Raw genomic sequence first — 22,908 nt, forward strand, 5'->3', positions numbered from 1 at the left:
ACTTGCACAACAGATTTACGATGTCCACGGATTTATGACATTAAGCAATAAATAAATACGTGTGTGTGTGTGTGTGTGTGTGTGTGTGTGTGTGTGTGTGTATATGTCTGTGTGCATGCACATGAGAGCTTACCTGTCTCATCACAAATTCTGTAGAAATATTTTCCCCTGTAATTGCTGGTTGCAGCAGCCCTGCGATTAAAAGCATTCTATTTAAACCAATAGCAGCAGAGAACTGTAGAATCTGATGATAAGAGATTAGTTCTTTGTACCTGAAAAAGAGGTAAACAAGATAAAGAAGAGAATTTTACTCTAAGTCATGATGGTGAAGACATCAATGAAAACCAGAGAACAATTTGTTTTCCCAATACAGCAATGACAGGGGTTAAATGAAACACAAACTTCTCTCCATCTGTTCTATCTGTCTTGACACATTGATAAGTAGCAAGGTGCAGTTGCTGGTATCATTTAGGCAAATCACCCAGCTGGCTTTATCATGTATATCTTTCAGTACTGCATATTCAATTGTATCCCCATTTGTTACCTATACTCTTAGAAATTGATCTGTACGAACGGTATGCAAGACAAGTTTTTCACTGTACCTCAGTACAAGTGACAATAATAAACCAATACCAATACCAATAGGAAAGGGAAGCCGGTTTTCCTTGGTAACTCCTAAGAGTCAGAGGCTCTTTATATTAATTATTTACCCAGGTAGGATCACCAAACTGAACATAGACCAGTTAATGTCATGTTAATCTCATAACATATCAGGCCATTTGGGGACAGGATATTAGGAAAAAATCCTGAACCAATACTGATCATTAATTCAATTGCTATGACCAAAAAGAGATGCTTTTATAATTTCAGGTTTAACTGAAGACTTATTGAAACCACAAGTTTCACTAAGATTTCATTTTAACTCTTGCAGCAACTTAAGCTAAAAGCCTTTCTCTCTCCAAAATTTTCATTTCCTATTCGTAAAGTTTGTAGTTCAAGTAATGTTACGGCAGTAATCAGGGAGGATATCCTTGAGGGATCTGCCAATTAGAGTAGAACTAAGGAATAAAGAAGAGGCAGTCACGTTGATGGGGTAATACTATAGGCCTCCCAATAGTCAGCAGGAATTGAAATATCAGATTTTTAGCAGATCACAGAAGGGTATAAAAGCAATTGGACTATAGTTGTGGGGAATTTAACTTTTCCAATATTGACTGGCATTGCCTTAGTCAAGCGGCTTAGATGGGATCGAATTTGTAAAACGCATCCAAGAGAGTTTTTTGAAGCAGTGGAGAGATACTAGGGAAGGGGCTGTAGTAGACCTTATCTTAAGGAATGAGGGTAGGCAAGTAACAGAAGTATCTGTGCAGGAACCCTCTGAGAACAGTGATCATAGTTCAATAGGTTTCAAGGTAGTCATGGAAAAAGTTAGAGTTAGTCCTTGAGACAGGGCCATAAACTGGGGGAAGGCAATTTTCAATGGTGTAAGTCAGGACATGGGGAAGAATATTGGAAGCAGCTGCTAGACAGGAAAACAATTTAAAGGCAAAATTTTAAAAGAGTTCAGAGTCAGCATGTCCCAGTAAAGTAAGAGGCAAAGATGGTAAGATTAGGGAATTTTGGTTAACAAAGGATATTGAAGATTTAATCAGGAAAAAGAGGAAATGTATGTCAGGTATAGGAAATTGTTATTGAATGAGGTTATAGGGGATATTGAAGAGAACTTGAGAAAGAAATTAGGAGGGCAAAAAGAGGCCATGGAATGACCTTGGCAAGTAGGATTAAGGAGAATCCTAAGACCTTTTCTAAGTATATTAGAAGTAAGGGATAGCTATGGAAAGAGTAGGTCCCCTCAGGGACCAACGCAGTAATCTATGTGTGGAGCCAGGTGATATGAGTAAGATCCTAAATGAATACTTTTCATTGGTATTCACCAGGGAGAAGGATGAGGAGGGTGAAGAGTTAAGGGAGTGTTATACTGATAGCAGCATGTCTGTATCAGGAAGGAGGAAGTGTTAGAAATATTGGGGCAAATTAGGGTAGATAAATCCCCAGGACTTGATAGGATCTATCCCAACATGCTAAGGGAAACAAGGGAGGAGACTGCTGGAGCTCTGATGGAAATTTTTACATTTTTGTTATCCAAGGGCAAGGTGCCAGAAGACTATAAGATAGCTAATATTGTTCCTTTATTCAAAAAGTGCAGTAGGGATGAGCCTGGAACCGAGAGGCCAATGATCCTTACATAAATGATAGGGAAGTTGTTAGAGAAGGTTCTGAGGGACAGGATTTATGTCCAGTTGGAAAGGTGGGGACTGATTAGGAGGAGTCAGCATGGTTTTGTTCAGGGCAGATTATGCCTCACAAATCTGATTTGAATTTTTGAGTTAACTAAGACAATTGATGAATGCAGCGTGGTAGACATGGCTTATATGGTCTTCAGCAAGGCTTTTAACAAAGTCCTGCATTGTAGGCTGGTGCAGAAGGTTAAGGCACAAAGGATCCCAGGCATGTTGGTCTACTGGATCCAGAACTGGTTCGGTGATAGGAAGCAGAGGGAGTGGTGGATGTGTGTTTTTCTGACAAGTTGTGTACCGCAGGGATCAGTGTTGTGACCTTTGGTGTTTATTATACATATAAATGATTTGGATGAGAATGTAGCTGGTCTGATTAGTAAGTTTGAAGATGACATGAAAATTAGTCCAGTCATAGACAGTGAAGAAGGTTGTCTAATGATAAAGCGGGATATAGATGGGCTGGAAAGCTGGACGGAGTGGTGGCAGATAGAATTTCATCCAGACAAGTGTGAGGTAATGCACTTTGGCAAGTCATATTCTAGTAGGACATAAATGGCAGGGACCGTAGGAGCGTTGATGTACAGAGACACCTTGGGGTGCAAGTCCATAGCTCCTTGAAAGTGACAATGCAGGTGGATAGGGTAGTGAAGAAGGCGTTTGATATGCTTGCCTTCATAGATGTAATCTGCAGAGACCAGCTTGCAATAAGTTGCCACACTCTGGCGCCATCTTGCTCCAGTGTCATCTTCCTTGCTGAGACATTTGAGTATAAGAGTTGGGACATCATGTTGCATGTACAAGATATTGGCAAGACTACATTTGAAGTATTATGTACAGTTCTGATCATCATACTACAGGAAACAGGTGGTAGCAATAGAGAGAGTGCAGAGGAGATTCGCCAGCTTATTGCCTGGAATGGAGGGCTGTTATAAAGAGAGATTGATTAGGCTGTGTTTATTGTCACTGGAAAGTAGGAGGCTGAGGGGTGACCTTTGAGGTTTATAAAATTATGAGGGACATCGATAGGATAGATAGCCAGGGTCTTTTTCCAAGGGCAGAGAGTCTAGAACTAGAGGGTACAGGTTTAAGATGAGAAGGGAGATATTTAAAGGAGATCTGAGGGGAAAGTTTTTCTACACAGAGGGTGGTGAATATCTGGAATGAGCTGCCAGAACCAGTAGTGGAGGCAGATAATTACAATGTTTAAAAGGCATTTGGAGAGGTACTTGGATGGGAAAAGCAAAGAGGGATATGGGCCTGATGCAGGGAAATGGGATTAGTATAGATAGGCATCATATTCAGTATGGACCAAGTGGGCTGAAAGGGCCTGTTTCTATGTCATGCGATTCTATGATTCTATGAATATTATTACTAGGCTTCATCTAAGATGCTTATAATCCTTAAGTTACTGGCAGTCAGCAAAATTATAACTTTTAATATTTGCTGGTTCATTGTCAAACATAATCGGATATCAGCCCATCATGAGTAAACAAATTATAAAAAATAAATTCTAAACAAACTATTTACTCAACCCTTATGCTTCCAACCCACTTCCTTTAAAATTCAAAGCCAGTCTGTTGATTTGAATAAAAGTTGATTAGATATGAATTGTCAACATCGTAAAAAATATTGAAAATAAACAATGGATAAATAAAAACTGACACATTTTATTGGGAAATAGAACATCAAAAACAATTGAAAAATTTTTAAAGTGCAGAAGCTTGAAATTTGAAGTAAAAACAGAGCCTGGGAACACTGAGCAGGTTAGTTAGCATCTGTGTAGAGGTAAAACACAGTTCACATGATTCTTCATCAGAGCTGGAAAAGTGAGAAGTGGCTTTTAAACTGGAGATTTGCCTCTTACTGCAATTCTTCACACCACTCCCACTCTGATCGGTACCTTTGTCCTCTAAGACTTCCAACAAAGCCCAGCATAAGCTCGAGGAACAGAACCCATCTCTTGTCTGAGCATTTTGCAGCACTCAACAATAAATTCAACAATTTCAGATAAGTGAGATGTGTTTGTGTTAGAATTGGCCAGTTCTGATGCAAGATCATCCACCTGCAATTTTAACTCAGGTTTTTACTCTGCACAAATGCTGCCCGATAACTGCATATTTCCAGCATTCTCTTTGGTTTCAGATTACCAGCAATTGATGTGTTCTTCGTCTCATAACTGCAGCTAGATCCTCTCTCTCACTAAATAGCACTGAAACCAGTAGACCACCTTGGTCTCCACCCTACCACAAACATTATCTTCTGTCTCTCCATCCTCCTCTTCTCAGCTTAAAAGCTATGTTTTCTCACTTTCTCAATTCTGATGAAGGGTCAGTTATCTGAAACATTAAACTAGTTTAAATTAGTTTGCGAGGGGGATGGGAACCAGAGGGGTAGGTCAGAGGAAGAAGTGGATGGGGAAAAGTCAGATCTAACATGTAGAGAGGCTTTGAGGAAGGAGAAGCAGAGTATAGGGTATAAAAGTAGAAAGGTGGATAGGCTAAAGTGCATTTACTTAAATGCAAGAAGTCTCAGGAATAAGGGTGATGAACTGAGAACTTGGATAAGTACATGGGAATATGATATTGTGGCTCTTGCAGAGACTTGGCTGTCACCAGGGCAGGAATGGATATTGAATATTCCTGGATTTCAGTGTTTTAAAAGGGATGGGGGTGGGGGGGAGAAGAAGAGGAGGGGTGGCGATACTGGTCAGGGATACTATTACAGCTGCAGAAAGGGTGGATAATGTAGACGGATCCTCTCTAGAGTCAGTATGGGTAGAAGTTAGGAACAAGAAAGGAGCAGTTACTCTACTGGGAGTATTCTATAGGAGCTAGGTAGCAGCAGGGATACTGAGGAGCAGATTGGGAGGCAGATTTTGGAAAGGTGCAAGAATAACAGGATTGTTATCATGGGAGACTTCAACTTCCCAAATATTGATTGGCACCTGCTTAGTACCAAAGGTTTAGATGGGGCAGACTTTGTTAAGTGTGTCCAGGACATATTCCTGTCACAGTATGTTGACAGGCCAACTAGAGCGAATGCCATATTAGATCTAGTATTAGGTAATGAACTGGGTCAAGGTGACAGATCTCTTGTTAGGTGAGCATTTAGGGGACAGTGACCACCGCTCCCTAACCTTTAGCATTGTCATGGACAAGGTTAGGAGCAGAGAGGACAGGAAGATATTTAATTGGGCAAGGGCAAATTATGAGGCTATAAGGCTAGAACTCGCGAGAGTAAATTTGCATGACATTTTAGAAGGGAAATGTACTATGGGGATGTGGTCGTTGTTCAGGGATCTCTTGCAGGATGTTAGGGATAAATTTGTCCCAGTGCAGCAGAGAAAGAATGGCAGGGTGAAGGAACCATGGGTGACAAGAGAGGTGGAACAACTAGTTAGGAGGAAGAAGGCAGCATACATAAGGTGTGGGCAGCAAGGATCAGATAGGGCTCATGAGGAATATAGGATAGCAAGGAAGGAACTTAAGAAGGGGCTGAGGAGAGCGAGAAGGGGACATGAAAAGGCCTTGGCGGGTAGGGTTAAGGAAAATCCCAAGGCATTTTTCACTTACGTGAAGAGCAGAAGGATGACGAGAGTAAAGGTAGGACCGATTAGAGACAAAGGTGGGAGGATGTGCCTGGAAGCTGTGGAAGTGGGTGAGGTCATCAATGAATACTTCTCTTCAGTATTCACCAAGGAGAGGGGCCTTGATGACGCTGAGGACAGTGTTGGTAAGGTTAATGTTCTAGAGCATGTAGATATCAAGAGAGAGGATGTGTTGGAGCTGTTAGAAAATATTAGGACAGGTAAGTCCCCGGGGCCTGACGGAATATTCCCCAGGCTGCTCCGCGAGGCGAGGGAGGAGATTGCTGAACCATTGGCTAGGATCTTTGAGTCCTCGTTGTCCACGGGAATGCTACCAGAGGATTGGAGGGTGGCAAATGTTGTCCCCTTATTCAAAAAAGGTAGTAGGGATAGTCCAGGGAATTACAGACCAGTGAGCCTTACGTCTGTGGTGGGCAAGCTGTTGGAAAGGATTCTTAGATATAGGATCTATGAGCATTTAGAGAATCATGGACTGATTAGGGACAGCCAGCATGGCTTTGTGAAGGGAAGATCATGTCTCACATGCCTAATAGGATTCTTTGAGGAGGTGAGCAGGCAGATTGACGAGAGTAGTGCAGTAGATGTGGTCTACATGGATTTCAGTAAGGCATTTGACAAGGTTCCACATGGTAGGCTTCTTCAGTAGGTCAGAGGGCACGGGATCCAGGGAAGCCTGGCTGTGTGGATTCAGAATTGGCTTGCCTGTAGAAAGCAGAGGGTTGTGGTGGAGGAAGTGCACTCAGGTTGGAGGGCTGTGACTAGTGGTGTGCCACAAGGATCAGTTCTGGGACCTCTACTTTTCGTAATATTTATTGATGACTTGAATGAGGGGGTAGGATGGTGGGTTAGCAAGTTTGCATACAACACAAAGGTCAGTGGTGTTGTGGATAGTGTGGAGAACTGTCGAAGATTGCAGAGGGATATTGATAGGATGCAGAGCTGGACTGAGAAGTGGCAGATGGAGTTCAATCCGGAGAAGTGTGAGGTGGTACACTTTGGAAGGACAAACTCCAAGGCAGAGTACAAGGTTAACGGCAGGATTCTGGGTAGTGTGGAGGAGCAGAGGGATCTGGGAGTTCATATCCACAGATCACTGAAAGTTTCCTCACTGGTGGATAGCGTAGTTAGGAAAGCTTATGGGATGTTAGCTTTCGTAAGTCGTGGGATCGAGTTTAAGAGCCGCGAGGTAATGATGCAGCTCTACAAAGCTCTGGTTAGACCACACTTAGAGTACTGTGTCCAGTTCTGGTCGCCTCCTTATAGTAAGGATGTGGAAGTATTGGAAAGGGTGCAGAGGAGATTTACCAGGATGCTGCCTGGCTTGGAGAGTATGGATTATGAGGAGAGACTAAGGGAGCTAGGGCTTTACTCTTTGGAGAGAAGGAGGATGAGGGGAGACATGATAGAGGTATACAAAATATTAAGAGGAATAGATAGAGTAGACAGCCAGCGCCTCTTTCCCAGGGCACCAATGCTCAATACAAGAGGGCATGGCTTTAAAGTAATGGGTGGGAAGTTCAAGGGAGATATCAGAGGGAGGTTTTTTTCCCAGAGAGTGGTTGGTGCATGGAATGTGCTGTCCGGGGTGGTGGTGGAGGCAAGTACGTCAGTCAAGTTCAAGAGATTGTTAGATAAGCATATGGAGGAATTTAAAATAGGGGGATATGTGGAAGGAAGGGGTTAGATAGTCTCAGGCGTGGTTTAAAGGTCGGCACAACGTGGTGGGCCGAAGGGCCTGTATTGTGCTGTATTGTTCTATGGTTCTATTAACTCTGTTTCTCTCTCCACAAATGCTGCCTGACCTGCTGAGTGTTTCTATCACTTTCTGATTTTATAATAGGCAAAAAATCAAATTTTGTTATGTACAACGAACTTGACAAGTGGCAATAGTATAAGTTTTCTGCTTGACTGGAAGCCCATCTTCCACCACAGGCATCCACTTCCTCCACCACTGCCACACATTGGCTGCAGTGTTTTCTATCCATATGATGCAGTGCAGCAAAATGGCATGATTTCTTGGACACACCCCAATCACAACTTTGATCACCTCCAAGCTTTCATTACTCAACTGAAGTTATTTTAAAAAATGGGCCACGATGGAAGTAACCATTCAGTCTGTATTGTTATTTGTCCAAGATCTGGAAATTGTCCCAATTCGTTTTCCTCCCAGGCTTTGCCATTTTTAATACAGATCATTTGTCAAGCATAATGTCCTTGTATGAATTCTTCATGCTGAGTCAAAACAAAGATGATATAGTTCTGTACCATTCAGTTACTGGCAACAGTAAAATCATGTGGACTGTGCAAATTTTGCAATGAGACATTGCAAACATAATTATTTCCACCAATGATTTAAATAGAATAGATGGATCTGTTTGGTTCATTGAACCAGTACAATACAAAAAGGTTGGAACAAAGATACAGCTTTTAAAATATCACAATGATTATTATGATAAAAAGATCTTGTTAATAATATGTACAGCAGTCACACTATGTTATTTCTGCCTGCATATCAACATTTCAGCACTGAAGTATTAGTCATTTCATGGTACCATTGCTCTGCACTGCCCTTAGTTGAGCTGTGATTAGTAGATGTTGTGGTAAACCCACATCGATTAGCTGATGGCCTCCAGCACCACTTTATTTTTCTACATTGGGTTGAATAGCATACTGGCTCATGCTTTGGATGTATATTATGTTTATTATTGATTACATCCTTTGGATTTCAATCAAACCAGATTCACTATTGACCAGTTTGAACTAAATCCTATTTACCATTGACAGAGATAGAGCAGAGTGGCTGAAAAAAGCAACTGGAATGAATATACTTTCGTCAGTGCTCTATCCTTGAAACATGTACCTTTACAATAGTGGTTAATGCAGATGCTTAATTAATTGCGCTAATTTGGAACTCTGTCAATCAACCATTTGAACTGAATTAAGTTCCAGAACTGCAATCAAGTTGCTGGACTCCATGTGGGGAATGAACCTGCATCAAGCTGGGGCCATTGACTCTCGAAGCCTGCGCCAGATCTGACTTGGTGCAGGATACAGGATCCTGTTGATTATAATGGGACTTGCAAAGCACAGATTTAGGAGGAAAAAGGGAAGGTGATTTACTTCTGTAAAATTAGTTTGCTTCAACTTAATTTTTTTGTTAGCAGATAAATATATTTTTAATTAATAATATTTGAAAAGAATATTTTAATGGGCTGGAGCTGGGCAACCTCCTGTACTACCCTGAGCCGATCGAGCCAATCCTCTGCACCTGGAATTTGGGCTGCAAGGTGTGGCAAAGCTTCAGAGGCCAATGGACCTCAGGCAATGTGCTGCTGAGGCCCTCTCCCTGGAACACCCTCACAGTCTTTGACTCCATATGGAGTCCAATGACAGAGCAGAGAGATAGAGAAATTCAGAAACATTTAAAATGAGTGATAACTTTGATAGAGGTAACACACTGCTCCAAATGTTGCCTTTTATCAGGAGGCGTTGGGTTGTTTTGAGGGGTGGGTCCTCTGCAGTACAATGTCTGAGGCACAGTTGCCATCCAGACCTCACTGGTAGAATGTAGGGTGCGGAGAGCTAGTGAAAAACTGCAGGCATGTAGTTGTTCCAGGCAACAGGTTCACTCTGGTAGAATCTGGCACCAAGACATAAATTGACAGCTTAACAGAAACCACCATCAGTTAAGATAAACAGAATAGAGAAACACAAATAGTCAGTCACAAGGGATAAAACTTTGGCAGTAACTATTCTTGGATGCTCCGAAACATCCCAAAATGGAAACGTTATTACATATTGTCAAGTGAAATGCCAATCTATAACTCTCAAACTGGATTGCGCCATTTGAATCACAGTAGTGCCCTATTTTTGCCTGCACCTTGGGAAAAAATACTAATTTCTGCATTTTATGTTTGGATTGTCAAAGACATACCGGAGATAATATGAAAAAGATCCTGTTTGTATCCAAAAGGAATTTATCTTGTATTTTCCTCTAATTCCATGCAGGGAAAACTAAAAGAGATCAGCTTAATTTCATTTAGCTGAGGTGAGGCAAGGTCGCCAGGTCTAGATGAAGTCAACTGCTATCTAGATTAAGGAGCGTCAACTCCAGAAGGTATATTCAAAGTAAGTAAGCCCAGACTTCAACGGAGAGCTCTCAAATAGAGAAAGCTAGTAGTAGGTACGAGAGGGAGGATAGGCAGGTGATAGAGAAGGGACATGCTCAGACCGGTTTGAGATGTGTCTATTTTAACGCAAGGAGTATTGTGAACAAGGCGGATGAGCTTAGAGCTTGGATAAATACTTGGAGCTACGATGTGGTGGCCATTACAGAGACTTGGATGGCTCAGGGACTGGAATGGTTACTTCAAGTGCCAGGTGTTAGATGTTTCAGAAAGGACAGGGAGGGAGGCAGAAGAGGTGGGGGAGTGGCACTGTTGATCAGAGAGAGTGTCACGGCTGCAGAAAAGGTGGACGTCATGGAGGGACTGTCTACCGAGTCTCTGTGGGTAGAGGTTAGGAACAGGAAGGGGCCAATAACTTTACTGGGTGTTTTCTATAGGCCACCCAATAGTAACAGGGATATCGAGGAGCAGATAGGGAAGCAGATCCTCGAAAGGTGTGATAATAACAGAGTTGTTGTGATGAGAGATTTTAATTTCCCAAACATCAATTGCCATCTCCATACAGTGAGGGGTTTAGATGGGGTGGAGTTTGTTAAATGTGTTCAGGAAGGATTCTTGACACAATATGTAAAGAAGCCTACAAGAGGAGAGGTTGTGCTTGATTTGGTATTGGGAAATGAACCTGGTCAGGTGTCAAATCTCTCAGTGGGAGAGCATTTTGGAAATAGTGATCATAATTCTATCTCCTTTACGATAGCATTGGAGAGAGATAGGAACAGACAGACTAGAAAGGCGTTTAATTGGAGTAAAGGGAATTATGAGGCTCTCAGGCAGGAAATTGGAAGCTTAAATTGGGAACAAATGTTCTCAGGGAAAAGTATGGAAGAAATGTGGCAAATATTCAGGGGATATTTGGGTGGAGTTCTGCATAGGTATGTTCCAATGAGACAGGAAGTCACGAGAGGATACAGGAACCGTGGTGTACAAAGGCTATAATAAATCTCGTCAAAAGGAAAAGAAAAGCTTACAAAAGGTACAGAGAGCTAGGTAATATTAGAGATCTGGAAGAGTATAAGGCTAACAGGAAGGAGCTTAAGAAGGAAATTAGGAGAGCCAGAAGAGACATGAGAAGGCCTTGCTGGGCAGGATTAAGGAAAACCCCAAGGCATTCTACAAGTATGTGAAGAGCAAGAGGATAAGATGCTAAAGAATAGGGCCTATCAAGTGCAGCAGTGGGAAGGTGTGTATGGATCTGGTAAAAATAGCGGAGGTACTTAATGAATACTTTACATCAGTATTCACTACGGATAAAGATCTGGGGGATTGTAGTGAGGACTTGCAGCAGGCCGAAAAGCTTGAGCATGTAGATATTAGGAAAGAGGAGGTGCTGGAACTTTTGGTGAGCATCAAGTTGGTTAAGTTGCCGGGACCGGATGAGATGTACCCCAGGCTGCTGTGGAAGGTGAGGGAGGAGATTGCGGAGCCTCTGACAATGATACTTGCATCATCGATGGAGACGGGAGAGGTTCCAGAAGATTGGAGGGTTGCGGGTGTTGTTCCCTTATTCAAGAAAAGGAGTAGAGATAGCCCAGGAAATTATAGACTAGTGAGTCTTACCTCAGTGGTTGGTAAACTGATGGAGAAGATCCTGAGAGGCAGGATTTATGAACATTTGGAGAGATATAATATGAGTAGGAATAGTCAGCATGGCTTTGTCAAGGGCAGGTCCTGCCTTACGAGCCTGATTGAATTTTTTGAGGATGTGACTAAGCACATCGATGAAAGGAGAGCAGTAGATGTAGTGTATATGGAGTTCAGCAAGGCATTTGATAAGGTACCCCATGCAAGGCTTATTGAGAAAGTAAGGAGGGGACATTGCAATGTGGATCCAGAACTGGCTGGCCCACAGAAGGCAAAGAGTGGTTGTTGAAGGGTCATATTCTGCATGGAGGTTAGTGACCAGTGGTGTACCTCAGGGATCTATTCTGGGACCCTTACTCTTTGTGATTTTTATAAACGACCTGGATGAGGAAGTGGAAGGATGGGTTAGTAAGTTTGCAGATGACACAAAGGTTGGAGGTGTTGTGGATAGTATAGAGGGCTGTCAGAGGTTACAGCGGGACATAGATAGGATGCAAAGTTGGGCTGAGATGTGGCAGATGCAGTTCAACCCAGATAAATGTAAAGTGGTTCTTTTTGGTAGGTCAAATATGATGGCAGAATATAGTATTAATGGTAGGACTCTTGGAAGTGTGGAGCATCAGAGGGATCTTGGGGTCCAAGTCCATAGGACACTCAAAGCGGCTGCACAGGTTGACTCTGTGGTTAAGAAGGCATATGGTGTACTGTCCTTCATCAATTGTGGAATTGAATTTAGGAGCCGAGAGATATTGTTGCAGCTATATAGGACCTTGGTCAGACCCCACTTGGAGTACTGTGCTCAGTTCTGGTCACCTCGCTACAGGAAGGATGTAGAAGCCATAGAGAGGGTGCAGAGGAGATCTACAAGGATGCTGCCTACATTGGGGAGCATGCCTTATGAAAGCAGGTTGAGGGAACTTGGCCTTTTCTCCTTGGAGCGACAGAGGATGAGGGGGAACTGATAGAGGTGTATAAGATGATGAGAGGCATTGATCAGGTAGTCAGTGGCTTTTCCCCAGGGCTGAAATGGTGGCCACAAGAGGACATAGGTTTAAGGTGCTAAGGGGTAAGTTTTTTACTCAGAGAGTGGTGAGTGTGTGGAATGGGCTGCCAGCAATGGTGGTGGAAGCGGATACGATAGGGTCTTTTAAGAGACTGTTGGATAGGTACATGGAGCTGAGAGGAATAGAGGGCTATGGGTAAGCCTAGTAATTTCTAAGATAGGGACATGTTCAGCGCAGCTTTGTGGGCCAAAGGGCCTGAATTGTGCTGTAGGTTTTCTATGTTTCTATGACAGAATGAATATCTCCCCTCAACTCGGCTACAGAGAACCAGAGGAATCAGTTACTAAGTCCTAGAATGGCTCATTTACTTTATTACAGCTTGAGATACATGACTCATGAGTGTTAGTCATGTTTGACATCTGTTGGTGCAAAACAAAATCCTCAAAGCCAATGCAAAAAATGGAGATGAGACTTCATTTACAATCAAAACAGATATAATGGATTATGCAGCAAAATCAATTTAGAGATTCTTTATTTTCTAATTTAACAAGGCTCCTAGCTCCAAAGCACTTTGGCATTTGCATTTATGTGGATCTCATGCTGTCAAAACCAGCTGTGTTTATGAAATCTCCTTGCGACTTAAGCTTACATAAAATAAGGCTGATAATAATTTTAATTGGTTGAGGGATCAGGCAAAAATTTGAAGGTATCTGTTGTCTGATTTCTCCCAAAAAATTGATTGCATTTGTAGCACTAAACTGGCTCTAACAAGTCATAAATGGCATTCTTCCTAACTCTGACTATGGTACACTACTGCCTTCAGCATAACAACTACACTATCTTTTCCAATGTCTGTCACTATCTAGCTTTGATTTCATTCATATTTGTTCAGTATTAACTCGAGAGAAGAACAATAGATTTACATTCTTGCCCAAATTTGGACTCCCTCAAAGATCTAACTATGACATCTACCTATATCCCACCAACGTATATAGACCTGTTACATCAACTGAGAACATATGGTTGGGTTGTAACACGTATAACGGCAACAACCAGCTCCATCTGTACAGGAGGGGTTAGTACATAGATAGGAGGGCTTTAGAGGGATACGGGCCAAACACGGGCAAATGGGACTAGCTTGGTGGGCACTATGGTCAAAGGGCATATTTTCATCCTGTATTACTATGACTTAATGAAACCCAGTCCCCTCCACTAACTATTATTGTCATGTTGATTGATTGACATTGTTTTTATATCTAAAGAGAAAAAGGTTAGTGAAGGCAAACATAGGACCCCTACAGTTAGGAACAGGGGAAGTTATAATTGGGAATAAAGAAATGGCAGGATAATTAAACAGATACTTGGTTCTATCTTCACAAAAGAGGTCACAAATTATCTCCCAAATATGTTAGGGAACCTAGGTTCTACAGAGAGGGAGGAACTGAAGGAAATTGGTTTAGTAAAGAAATAAGGTTTGGGAAGTTAATGAAGCCAAAGCCCAACAAATCACCAGGGGCTGCTAATCTACTAAAGGAAGTGACCTTGGAAATAATGGATGCATTAGCAGTAATCTTTCAAAATTTTTTAGATTCTGAAGCAATTCCTACAGATTGGAGAGTGACATATGTGACCATACTATTTAAAACATGAAGAAGAGGAAAAATAGGGAATCCCAACTTAACTAGTGGGGAAAATATTAGAATCTATTTTAAAATTTCAATAGCAGACACTTGGAAAGCTCAATAGGATTGGACAAAGTCAGTATGGGTTTATGAAAGGAAAATCACACCAAACAAATTTACTGGAATATTTTAAGAACATCCCCACTACATGGGGGAGAGCCTGTAGATGTGGTGTGAAGGCAGTCCCCAGGTTATGACAGGGTTCTAACTCCTGAAAACTGTTTGAAAGTCGGAAATGAACAAAAATGTGTGTGGGAGAGGATCACAGAAACTGCAGTGACAGGAGAGGTGCAGGAAGAGCAGCTGCCAGCCGGCCTCACTGACTCTGTGAGTCTGCTCAGTGCTCCCAGCTCTGCTCAGCTCGACCCAGCCCCCAATTGTTGCAGCTCAGGAGTGAGGAGAAGGGGAGAGGAGACACATGGAAATGTCCCACTCCCACCCAGCCTGCAGTTGCTTGCAGCCCCGCTAATCCAATCCCATCCATCTCACTGGTCTCCCAAACACATGTTTGTAGGTACGGGGTGACCATAAGATGTTTATAACATGGGAGAACCTGTAATAGGACTTTCAGAAGCCTTTTGATAAGGTCCCACATAAGAGACCGTATGTGCAAATTTAAAATGCATGGAATTAAGGTAATATACAGCATGAACTGGTTGACAGATGGGAAAAAAAGGGAAGGAATAAATAGGTATTTTTCCAGGTGGTGGGTAGTGACTAGCGGGACGCTGCAGGGATTGGCACTTGGCCCACAGCTATTCATGATACAAGTCAATGATCTGGATCAGATAATTGAAGATAACCTCTCCAAATCTGCAGATTACAGAAATCTGGAAGGGGTGTGAAGAGTGAGGAGAATGCAAGGAGGCTCCATTGTGACTTAGACAAGATGGGTGAGTGGGCAGACTCAAGGTAGTTTAACATGGTTAAATATGAGGTTATCCATTTTGGTTATGAATATAGAATGATAGATTATTACCTGACAGGTGATGGACAGTGTAAGGTGCAGGTGCAATGCAACCTAAGTGTCCATATCCACCATCTGCTAACATGGACGGTTCCACGTACACGGGAGGGTGGTGGAGGAGGAGGTGGAGGAAAAAAACTGGAGCTAAAGCTAAATTGCTGGAAAAACTCAGCAGGCTAAGCCGCATTTGTGGAGACAAAGGGATGGTCGACGTTCTAAATCTTGAGCCAGAGGCTGGTAAGTGATAGGTAAAAACATAAGAAAAATAAATTTTTAGGCAGATAGAGCCAAGTGAGGGAGGGAAAAGGGATGGGTAGAGAGGGAGGCTGGTAGGTGATAAAAGGATGATGGGCAGATGGATCTAGATAGAGTCATTGAGCATACAGCAGGGATACAGGCCCATCGGCCCAATGAGTCCATGCCAACCACAATGCCCACCCACCTAGTTCCAATTTCCTGCCTTCGGCCCATATCCCTGTAAGCCCCACCCCTCCATGTACCTATCCAAGTGCTCCTTAAATAATACTATTGTACCTGCCTCAACCAGTTCCTCTGGCAGCTCGTTCCATATACTCATCACCCTCTGTGTGAAAAAGATGCCCCTCAGATCCCTTTCAAATCTTTCCCTTCTCACCCTAAATCTATGCCCCCTAGTTTTGCACTCCCTTACCCTGGTGGAAAGACTGTTACCATCCACCTTATCTAAGCCCCTCATGATTTTATAAAACTCTCTAAGATTGGTCCTCATTCTCCTACATTCCAAGGAATAAAGACCTAGCCTGGCCAACCTCTCCCTTTAACTCAGGCCCTCTAGTCCTTGCAACATGCTGGCTAAAGTTGACTGGGCGGGCATCCTAGCAGAATTGTCAGTGGAACAGCAATGGCAGGTATTCTTGGGAATAATGCACAAGGTGCAGGATCAGTTTATTCCCCAGAGAAGGAAAGACTCAAAGAGGGGAAAGGGGCCACCGTGGCTGACAAAGGAAGTCAGAGATAGCATTGTGTTAAAAAGGAAGAAGTATGGCAGAGCCAAGCTGAGTGGGAAGATAGAAGATTGGGAAATTTTTAAGGTGCAGCAGAATTTAACTAAAAAGGTAATTCGGGAAGTAAAAATGAGGTACGAAGGCAAGCTAGCCAGGAATATTAAGGAGGATAGCAAAAGCTTTTTTAGGTATGTAAAGGGAAAGAAGTTAGTTAGGAACAATGTTGGGCCCTTGAAGACCGAATCGGGTGAAATTATTATGGGAAACAGGGAGATGGCAGTAGAATTTAATAAGTACTTTGGATCTGTCTTCACGGGGGAAGACGTAAGAAATCTCCCAGAGGTAAGGATGGACAAAAGGCAGAGGGTGACAGAGGAACTGAAGTGGATTGACATTAGGAAAGAAATGGTGATGGGTAGACTAATGGGGCTGAAGACTGACAAATCCCCAGGTCCAGATGGTCTGCATCCCAGGGTACTAAAGGAGGCGGCTCTAGAAATTGTGGATGCATTGGTGATCATTTTCCAATGTTCCTTAGATTCGGGGTCAGTTCCTGAGGATTGGAGAATGGCTAATGTTATCCCACTTTTAAAGAAAGGAGGGAGGGAGAAAACGGGGAACTATCGTCCAGTTAGCCGAACATCTGTGGTGGGGAAGATGCTAGAGTTCATTATTAAGGATGAAATAACGGCATATTTGGACAGCAATGATAGGATCGGGTCAAGTCAACATGGATTTACTAAGGGCAAATCATGCTTGACTAATCTACTGGAGTTTTTTGAGGGTGTAACCAGGAAAATAGATGAGGGAGATTCAGTGGATGTTGTATACCTCGACTTTCAGAAGGCATTTGATAAAGTGCCGCACAGGAGATTGGTGGGTAAAATTAGGGCTCATGGAATTGGGGGGCAGGTATTAACATGGATAGAAAACTGGTTGGCGGATAGGAAACAAAGGGTAGGGGTGAATGGATGTTTCTCAGAATGGCAGGCCGTGACTAGTGGGGTGCCACAGGGCTCGGTGCTGGGACCGCAGCTGTTTACGATCTATGTTGATGACTTAGATGAAGGCATTGTGAATAACATTAGCAAGTTTGCTGATGATACAAAGTTGGGTGGCAGTGCGACATGTGAAGAGGAAGTTAGGAGAATTCAAGGTGATTTGGATAGGTTGGGTAAGTGGGCAGATACTTGGCAGATGAAGTTTAATGTGGATAAGTGTGAGGTTATCCACTTTGGAAGCAGGAACAGGAAGGCGGATTATTATCTGAATGGGGTGGAGTTAGGTAAGGGGGAAATACAAAGGGATCTAGGAGTCCTTGTTCATCAGTCACTGAAAGTGAATGAGCAAGTGCAGCAGGCAGTGATGAAGGCTAATGGAATGTTGGCCTGTATTACAGGAGGAATTGAGTACAAAAGCAAAGAGATTCTTTTGCATTTGTACAGGGCCCTGGTGAGACCACTCCTGGAGTATTGTGTACAGTTTTGGTCTCCAGGGTTAAGGAAGGATATCCTGGCTATAGAGGGCGTGCAGCGTAGGTTTACGAGGTTAATTCCGGGGATGTCGGGACTGTCTTATGCTGAGAGGTTGGAGAGACTGGGATTGTACACGCTGGAATTGAGAAGATTGAGAGGGGATCTGATTGAAACATACAGGATTATTAAGGGATTGGACAAGATAGAGGCAGGAAATATGTTCCAGATGTTGGGGAAGTTCAGGACCAGGGGACATGATTTAAGAATAAGGGCTAGGCCATTTAGGACAGAGGTGAAGAAAAACTTCTTTTCCCAGAGGGTTGTGAATTTGTGGAATGCACTGCCTCAGAGGGCAGCGGAGGCCAATTCTCTGGGCACTTTCAAGAAGGAGCTAGATAGGTTTCTTATAGATAGGGGAATCAAGGGATATGGGGACAAGGCAGGAACAGGATATTGATTGTTGAGGATCAGCCATGATCTCAAAATGGCGGTGCAGACTCGAAGGGCCGAATGGTCTACTTCTGCTCCTATTGTCTATTGTCTATTGTATATAACATCCTTGTAAATCTTTTCTGCACTCTTTTGAGTTTAAACATGTCTTTCCTATAACAGGGTGACCAAAACAGTACTCCAAGTGCGGCCTCACCAATGACTGCAACGTAATGTGCCGGACTCCAATACTCAGTGCCCTGACTGATGAAGGCCAGTGTGCTAAACCCCTTTTTCACCACCCTGTCTACCTGTGACTCCACTTTCAATGAACTATGCATTTGTACTCCTAGGTCCCTCTGTTCTATTACACTCCCTGCTGCTCTACCATTCACAGTAAAGTCCTCACTGGTTTGACTTTCTGAAATATATCATCTCACATTTATCTGTATTGAAATCCTTTTGCCACTCCTTGGCCCAGTTCCCTAACCGATCAAGATCCCCCTGTAATCCATGATAACCTTCTTCACCATCAACACCTCCTAATTTCATGTCATCTGTAAACTTACTGATCAAGCCTTGTGCACTCACATCCAAATCACATATAAATAATGAATAACAAGGGTCCCAACACCAACCCCTGCGACACACCAGCCTCCATTCCAAGAAACAACCTTTAACCACCACCCTCTTCTTCCTACCTCAGAGCCAATTTTGAATCCACCTAACTAGCTTTCCCTGGATTCTATGAGACCTAACCTTCCTTGCTAAAGTCCAAATAGATAATATCCACTGCCCTACCCTCATTTACCTTTTTGGTTACCTCTTCAAAAAACTCTAAAAGGTTCGTCAAGCACGACTTTCCACGCACAAAACTGTGCTGACTCCTGCTAATCAGACTCTGTCTATCCAAGTGCCGCAGGTCCTGCCCCTCAGAATTCCCTCCAGTAACTTCCCCACTACTGACGTCAGGGAGACCGGCCTGTTGTTCCCATGGGGGAAGATGGGGGAGAAAGTAGAAAAGGGGAACTGGGGAGAAGAAACCCAGGTGGATAAGTATGTGGGTGATGGACAGATGGAACCAGGTGGGGGAGGATGATGGAAAAGGTGAAAAGGAGAGGGACCCTGGTGGGAGTGGGAAAGGTACAGAGGGGAATGGGTTCCGTGAAATTGGAAAGTTCAATGTTCATACCATTGGGCTGTAGGCTACTAAAGCAAAATATGAGGTGGTGTTCTTCCATTTTGCGTTTGGCCTCACTGTGGCAGTGGAGAAGGCCAAGGACAGACATGTCGGTGTGGGAATGGGAAAGAGAGTTGAAATGACATGCAACAGGAAGCTCAAGATGGCTATTGCGGACAGAGCATGGGTGCTCTCCGAAATGGTCTCCTGGTCTACACTCAGTCTAGCCAGTGTACAGGAAGCCACGTTGCGAGCACCGAATGCAATAGATCAGGTTAGGGGAGGTGCATGTGAACCTCTGCCTCATCTGGAAGGGTTGTTTAGGTCCAGGATGGTGGTGAGAGAGGTGGTGTAGGGACAAGTGTTGTGCCTCCTATGGTTGCGGGGAAAGCGCCGGGGATGGGGGAAGTTATTGGAGAAAGTGGTCCCGTGGAAAGCAGAGAAGGGGTTAGAGGGGAAGATGTGGCTGATGGGTGGGATTCCATTGGAGCTGGCAGAAGTAGCAAAGGATGATGTGCTGGATGTGGAGGCTAGTCGGGTGAAAGGTGAGGACCTGGGGACCTCTCTGTTCTGTTTGAAGGGTGGGGTTGAGAGCAGATATGTGGGAAATGGAGGAAAGGCAAGTGAGGCAGGCACAGTAATGTAGCGATTAGCTTAACGCTATTACAGCACCAGTGACCCGGGTTCAATTCCCGCTGCTGTCTGTAAGGAGTTTGTATGTTCTCCCTGTGTGTCTGCGTGAGTTTCCTCCGGGTGCTCCGGTTTCCTCCCACTTTCCAAAGATGTACAGGTTAGGAACTGTGGGCATGCTATGTTGGCGCTGGAAGAGTGGCGACACTTGCGGGCTGCCCCCAGCACATTCTCAGTAACGCAAAAAGACACATTTCACTGTGTGTTTCAATGTACATGTGAATAATAAATAAATATCTTATCTTATCAACTTCACCAGAGGGAAAGCCACTTCCCTAAAGAAGGAGGACATTTCAAAAGCCCTAAAAAGTGTCATCTTCAGAACAGATGCAGTGGAGACAGGGATACTGAGAGAATAGGACAGTGTCCTTACCGGAGACAGGGTGGGAGGAGGTAGCTGTAAGAGTCCGTGAGTTTACGATAGATATCAGTGGATACTTTTATTCCTGAGATGGCGACAGACTGATCCAGGAAAGGGCAGAGAAGTGTCAGAATAGTGCAGGTGAATCTGAGGGCAGGGTGGAAATTGGTAGCAAAGGTGATAAAATCGACAAGTTCCACACGAGTGCAGGAAGCAACACTAATGCAGTCATTGATGTGGTGGAAAAGAGCTACTACGGAGAACAAGGACTGTTCCACAAAGCCAACAAAAAGACAGGCGTTACTAGGGCCCATGTCAGTGCCTATGGCTACATCTTTGATTTGTAGGAAGTGGGAAGAATAAGTGGGTGAGAGTGTTAGTAGTGGGGAACTGGTTGGTTCTTTGTTCCAGAATGAAGTGGAAGACCTTCCTGACGGGGATAGAGGTTTTTAGAGACTGGATGTCCATGAGGTAGTTGGGACCAGGGATTTGGAAGTTGAGCAGAGCAAGGATTCTGAGATGGTTTGGAATCATAAAATGTAACTAAATAAATGGAAATGACACCAAGAACAGTAGATCCTGGAGAATGCACTTGCAATGTTCTGAAATTTGGCATTGTGTACAAAGGATCAAACATAGTGAGAGATCTCAATGGTGAAAATGAACATCCTTTTCATGTATTTTTCTACAGTTTTCCATTCTTTGTGTAATTGAGGGAAACAATCAATCAGGGAGCATCAATAGAAGGATCAAGGCAGCCAGATGAAGAAAGCTAAAGTAATTTATCAACACCCATAAAAAAATCAGAAGCCAGGAGCAGAGGACAAACTCTGTGAAGACGATACTGCAGATACCGTTTACAGGATGGTGAGGCATGATTCAAAAATGATGGTGAGGCAACAAGGGAACATAAGAGTATATCGGCAAACAGTGTGAATCACAAAATAAACTGAGGCGCACCAAGATAACCATGCAAAGAGGTTCTCTTACTGCTGAGCACAACTGCAGCCTGCTTACAAGTGTGCACTTCTAAGCAATGAAGATGTTCTTGACACCATGTTGGCAATTTTTTGTCATAACATAGAGAGTGGATGATTGGAATTATAAAGATATCCAATGGAGTTTAGCATGATCACAATGCAAGAAGAGACAGCCATCCATGATATGTCTTCCTGGCTCCACCAAAAGACATGCTCGGAAAGTTTGTTGTTACAACTATAATATTGCAATTTATTTTAGAAACAGGTATAAGGCAGCAACAAAACACTACACCTGTGATAAAGCACTATGAAAACAGAAGGAGGGGATGGGCTGAGTAAAATCTACTACATCTTAATTGCTCTGATGTTATTTAAATGAGGTTAGTAAATCACTGGAACCCTCATTAGGTATCTTGCAGTGACTCCTGGATTCATAAAGGTTAATCAGCATATATCCACTATGGGAATTTTTTGAACAATTAATCTTACCATTTCGATATAATGTGCACAGACATAAGCAAAGTGTCCAAATGCTAGTTTTATAAGTACTGTACGTTATAAGACAGCAAAAGCCGAAATGAAAAATGATACCCTCCGAAAGTGGGGAAATAAAAGGGACACATGAAAGCTGGTATGATTGTCTGTACTTGATGTTTTACTGCAGAGTTCATTAAGAGTGAAGAAATTTACAAAATCACTTTCTTTTGCTGAACTTTTATAAGGTTTTGGTTTGGTACAACTGGTGTAATGCATCCAGATTTGCTCTTGAAATTATCCATTGGATGCAAAGGTCCTTGAGGGAGTGCAGAAGAGACATACCAGGGAGTATTTCCAGGGATGAGAGACTGGGATTGAAGACACAAGAGACTGCAGATGCTGTGATCTGGATCAAAAGCAGACTGCTGGAGGAACTCAGTGGGTCAAGCAGCATGGGTGGAGGTCAATGGATAGTCGACGTTTCGTGTCAAGACCTTGATGAGGACTGGGAGTGTAAAGGGGAGATAGCCAGTATAAAGAGGTGAGGGGAGGGGTGAGGCAAGAGCTGGCAAGCGATATGTGGATCCAGGTGAAGAGGTGATAATGGGCCAGCCAGGAGGAGGAGGGAGAGGTGGAGGGAGGCAACAGAGGAAGTGATAGTGAAGGCAACAGAGAGCAGATTATGGAATCTGATAAGAAAGGAAGATGGTAAGTAGAACCAGATAAGATATCTTTATTAGTCACATATACATCAAAACACAAAGTGAAATACATCTTTTGCGTAGAGTGATCTGGGGGCAGCCTGCAAGTGCCGCCATGCTTCCGGCGCCAACATAGCATGCCCGCAACTTCCTAACCCGTACATCTTTGGAATGTGGGAGGAAACCGGAGCACCCAGAGGAAACCCACTCAGTCACGGGGAGAACATACAAACTCCTTACAGACAGTGGCCAGAATCAAATAGCATTACGCTAACCGCTACACTACCATGCCTGCCCGCAAGGGAGG

The 22,908-nt window shown here is 43.3% G+C and overlaps 1 protein-coding gene across 2 annotated transcripts in view; it reads right to left on the bottom strand.

Annotated features, from left to right (window-relative positions):
• The window catches only part of si:dkey-122a22.2 (uncharacterized), a 149,594-nt gene that overhangs the window by 62,204 nt on the left and 64,482 nt on the right, over positions 1 to 22,908 (bottom strand). For both annotated transcript variants that reach the window (XM_052023490.1, XM_052023489.1), the window contains exon 8: positions 134 to 272. In XM_052023490.1, coding sequence (XP_051879450.1) covers positions 134 to 272 — 139 coding nt within the window. The remainder of the gene's footprint in view (positions 1 to 133; positions 273 to 22,908) is intronic.

The sequence above is a fragment of the Pristis pectinata genome, chromosome 9 (genome assembly GCF_009764475.1).
Source record: "Pristis pectinata isolate sPriPec2 chromosome 9, sPriPec2.1.pri, whole genome shotgun sequence".
NCBI classification, from domain to species: domain Eukaryota; kingdom Metazoa; phylum Chordata; class Chondrichthyes; order Rhinopristiformes; family Pristidae; genus Pristis; species Pristis pectinata.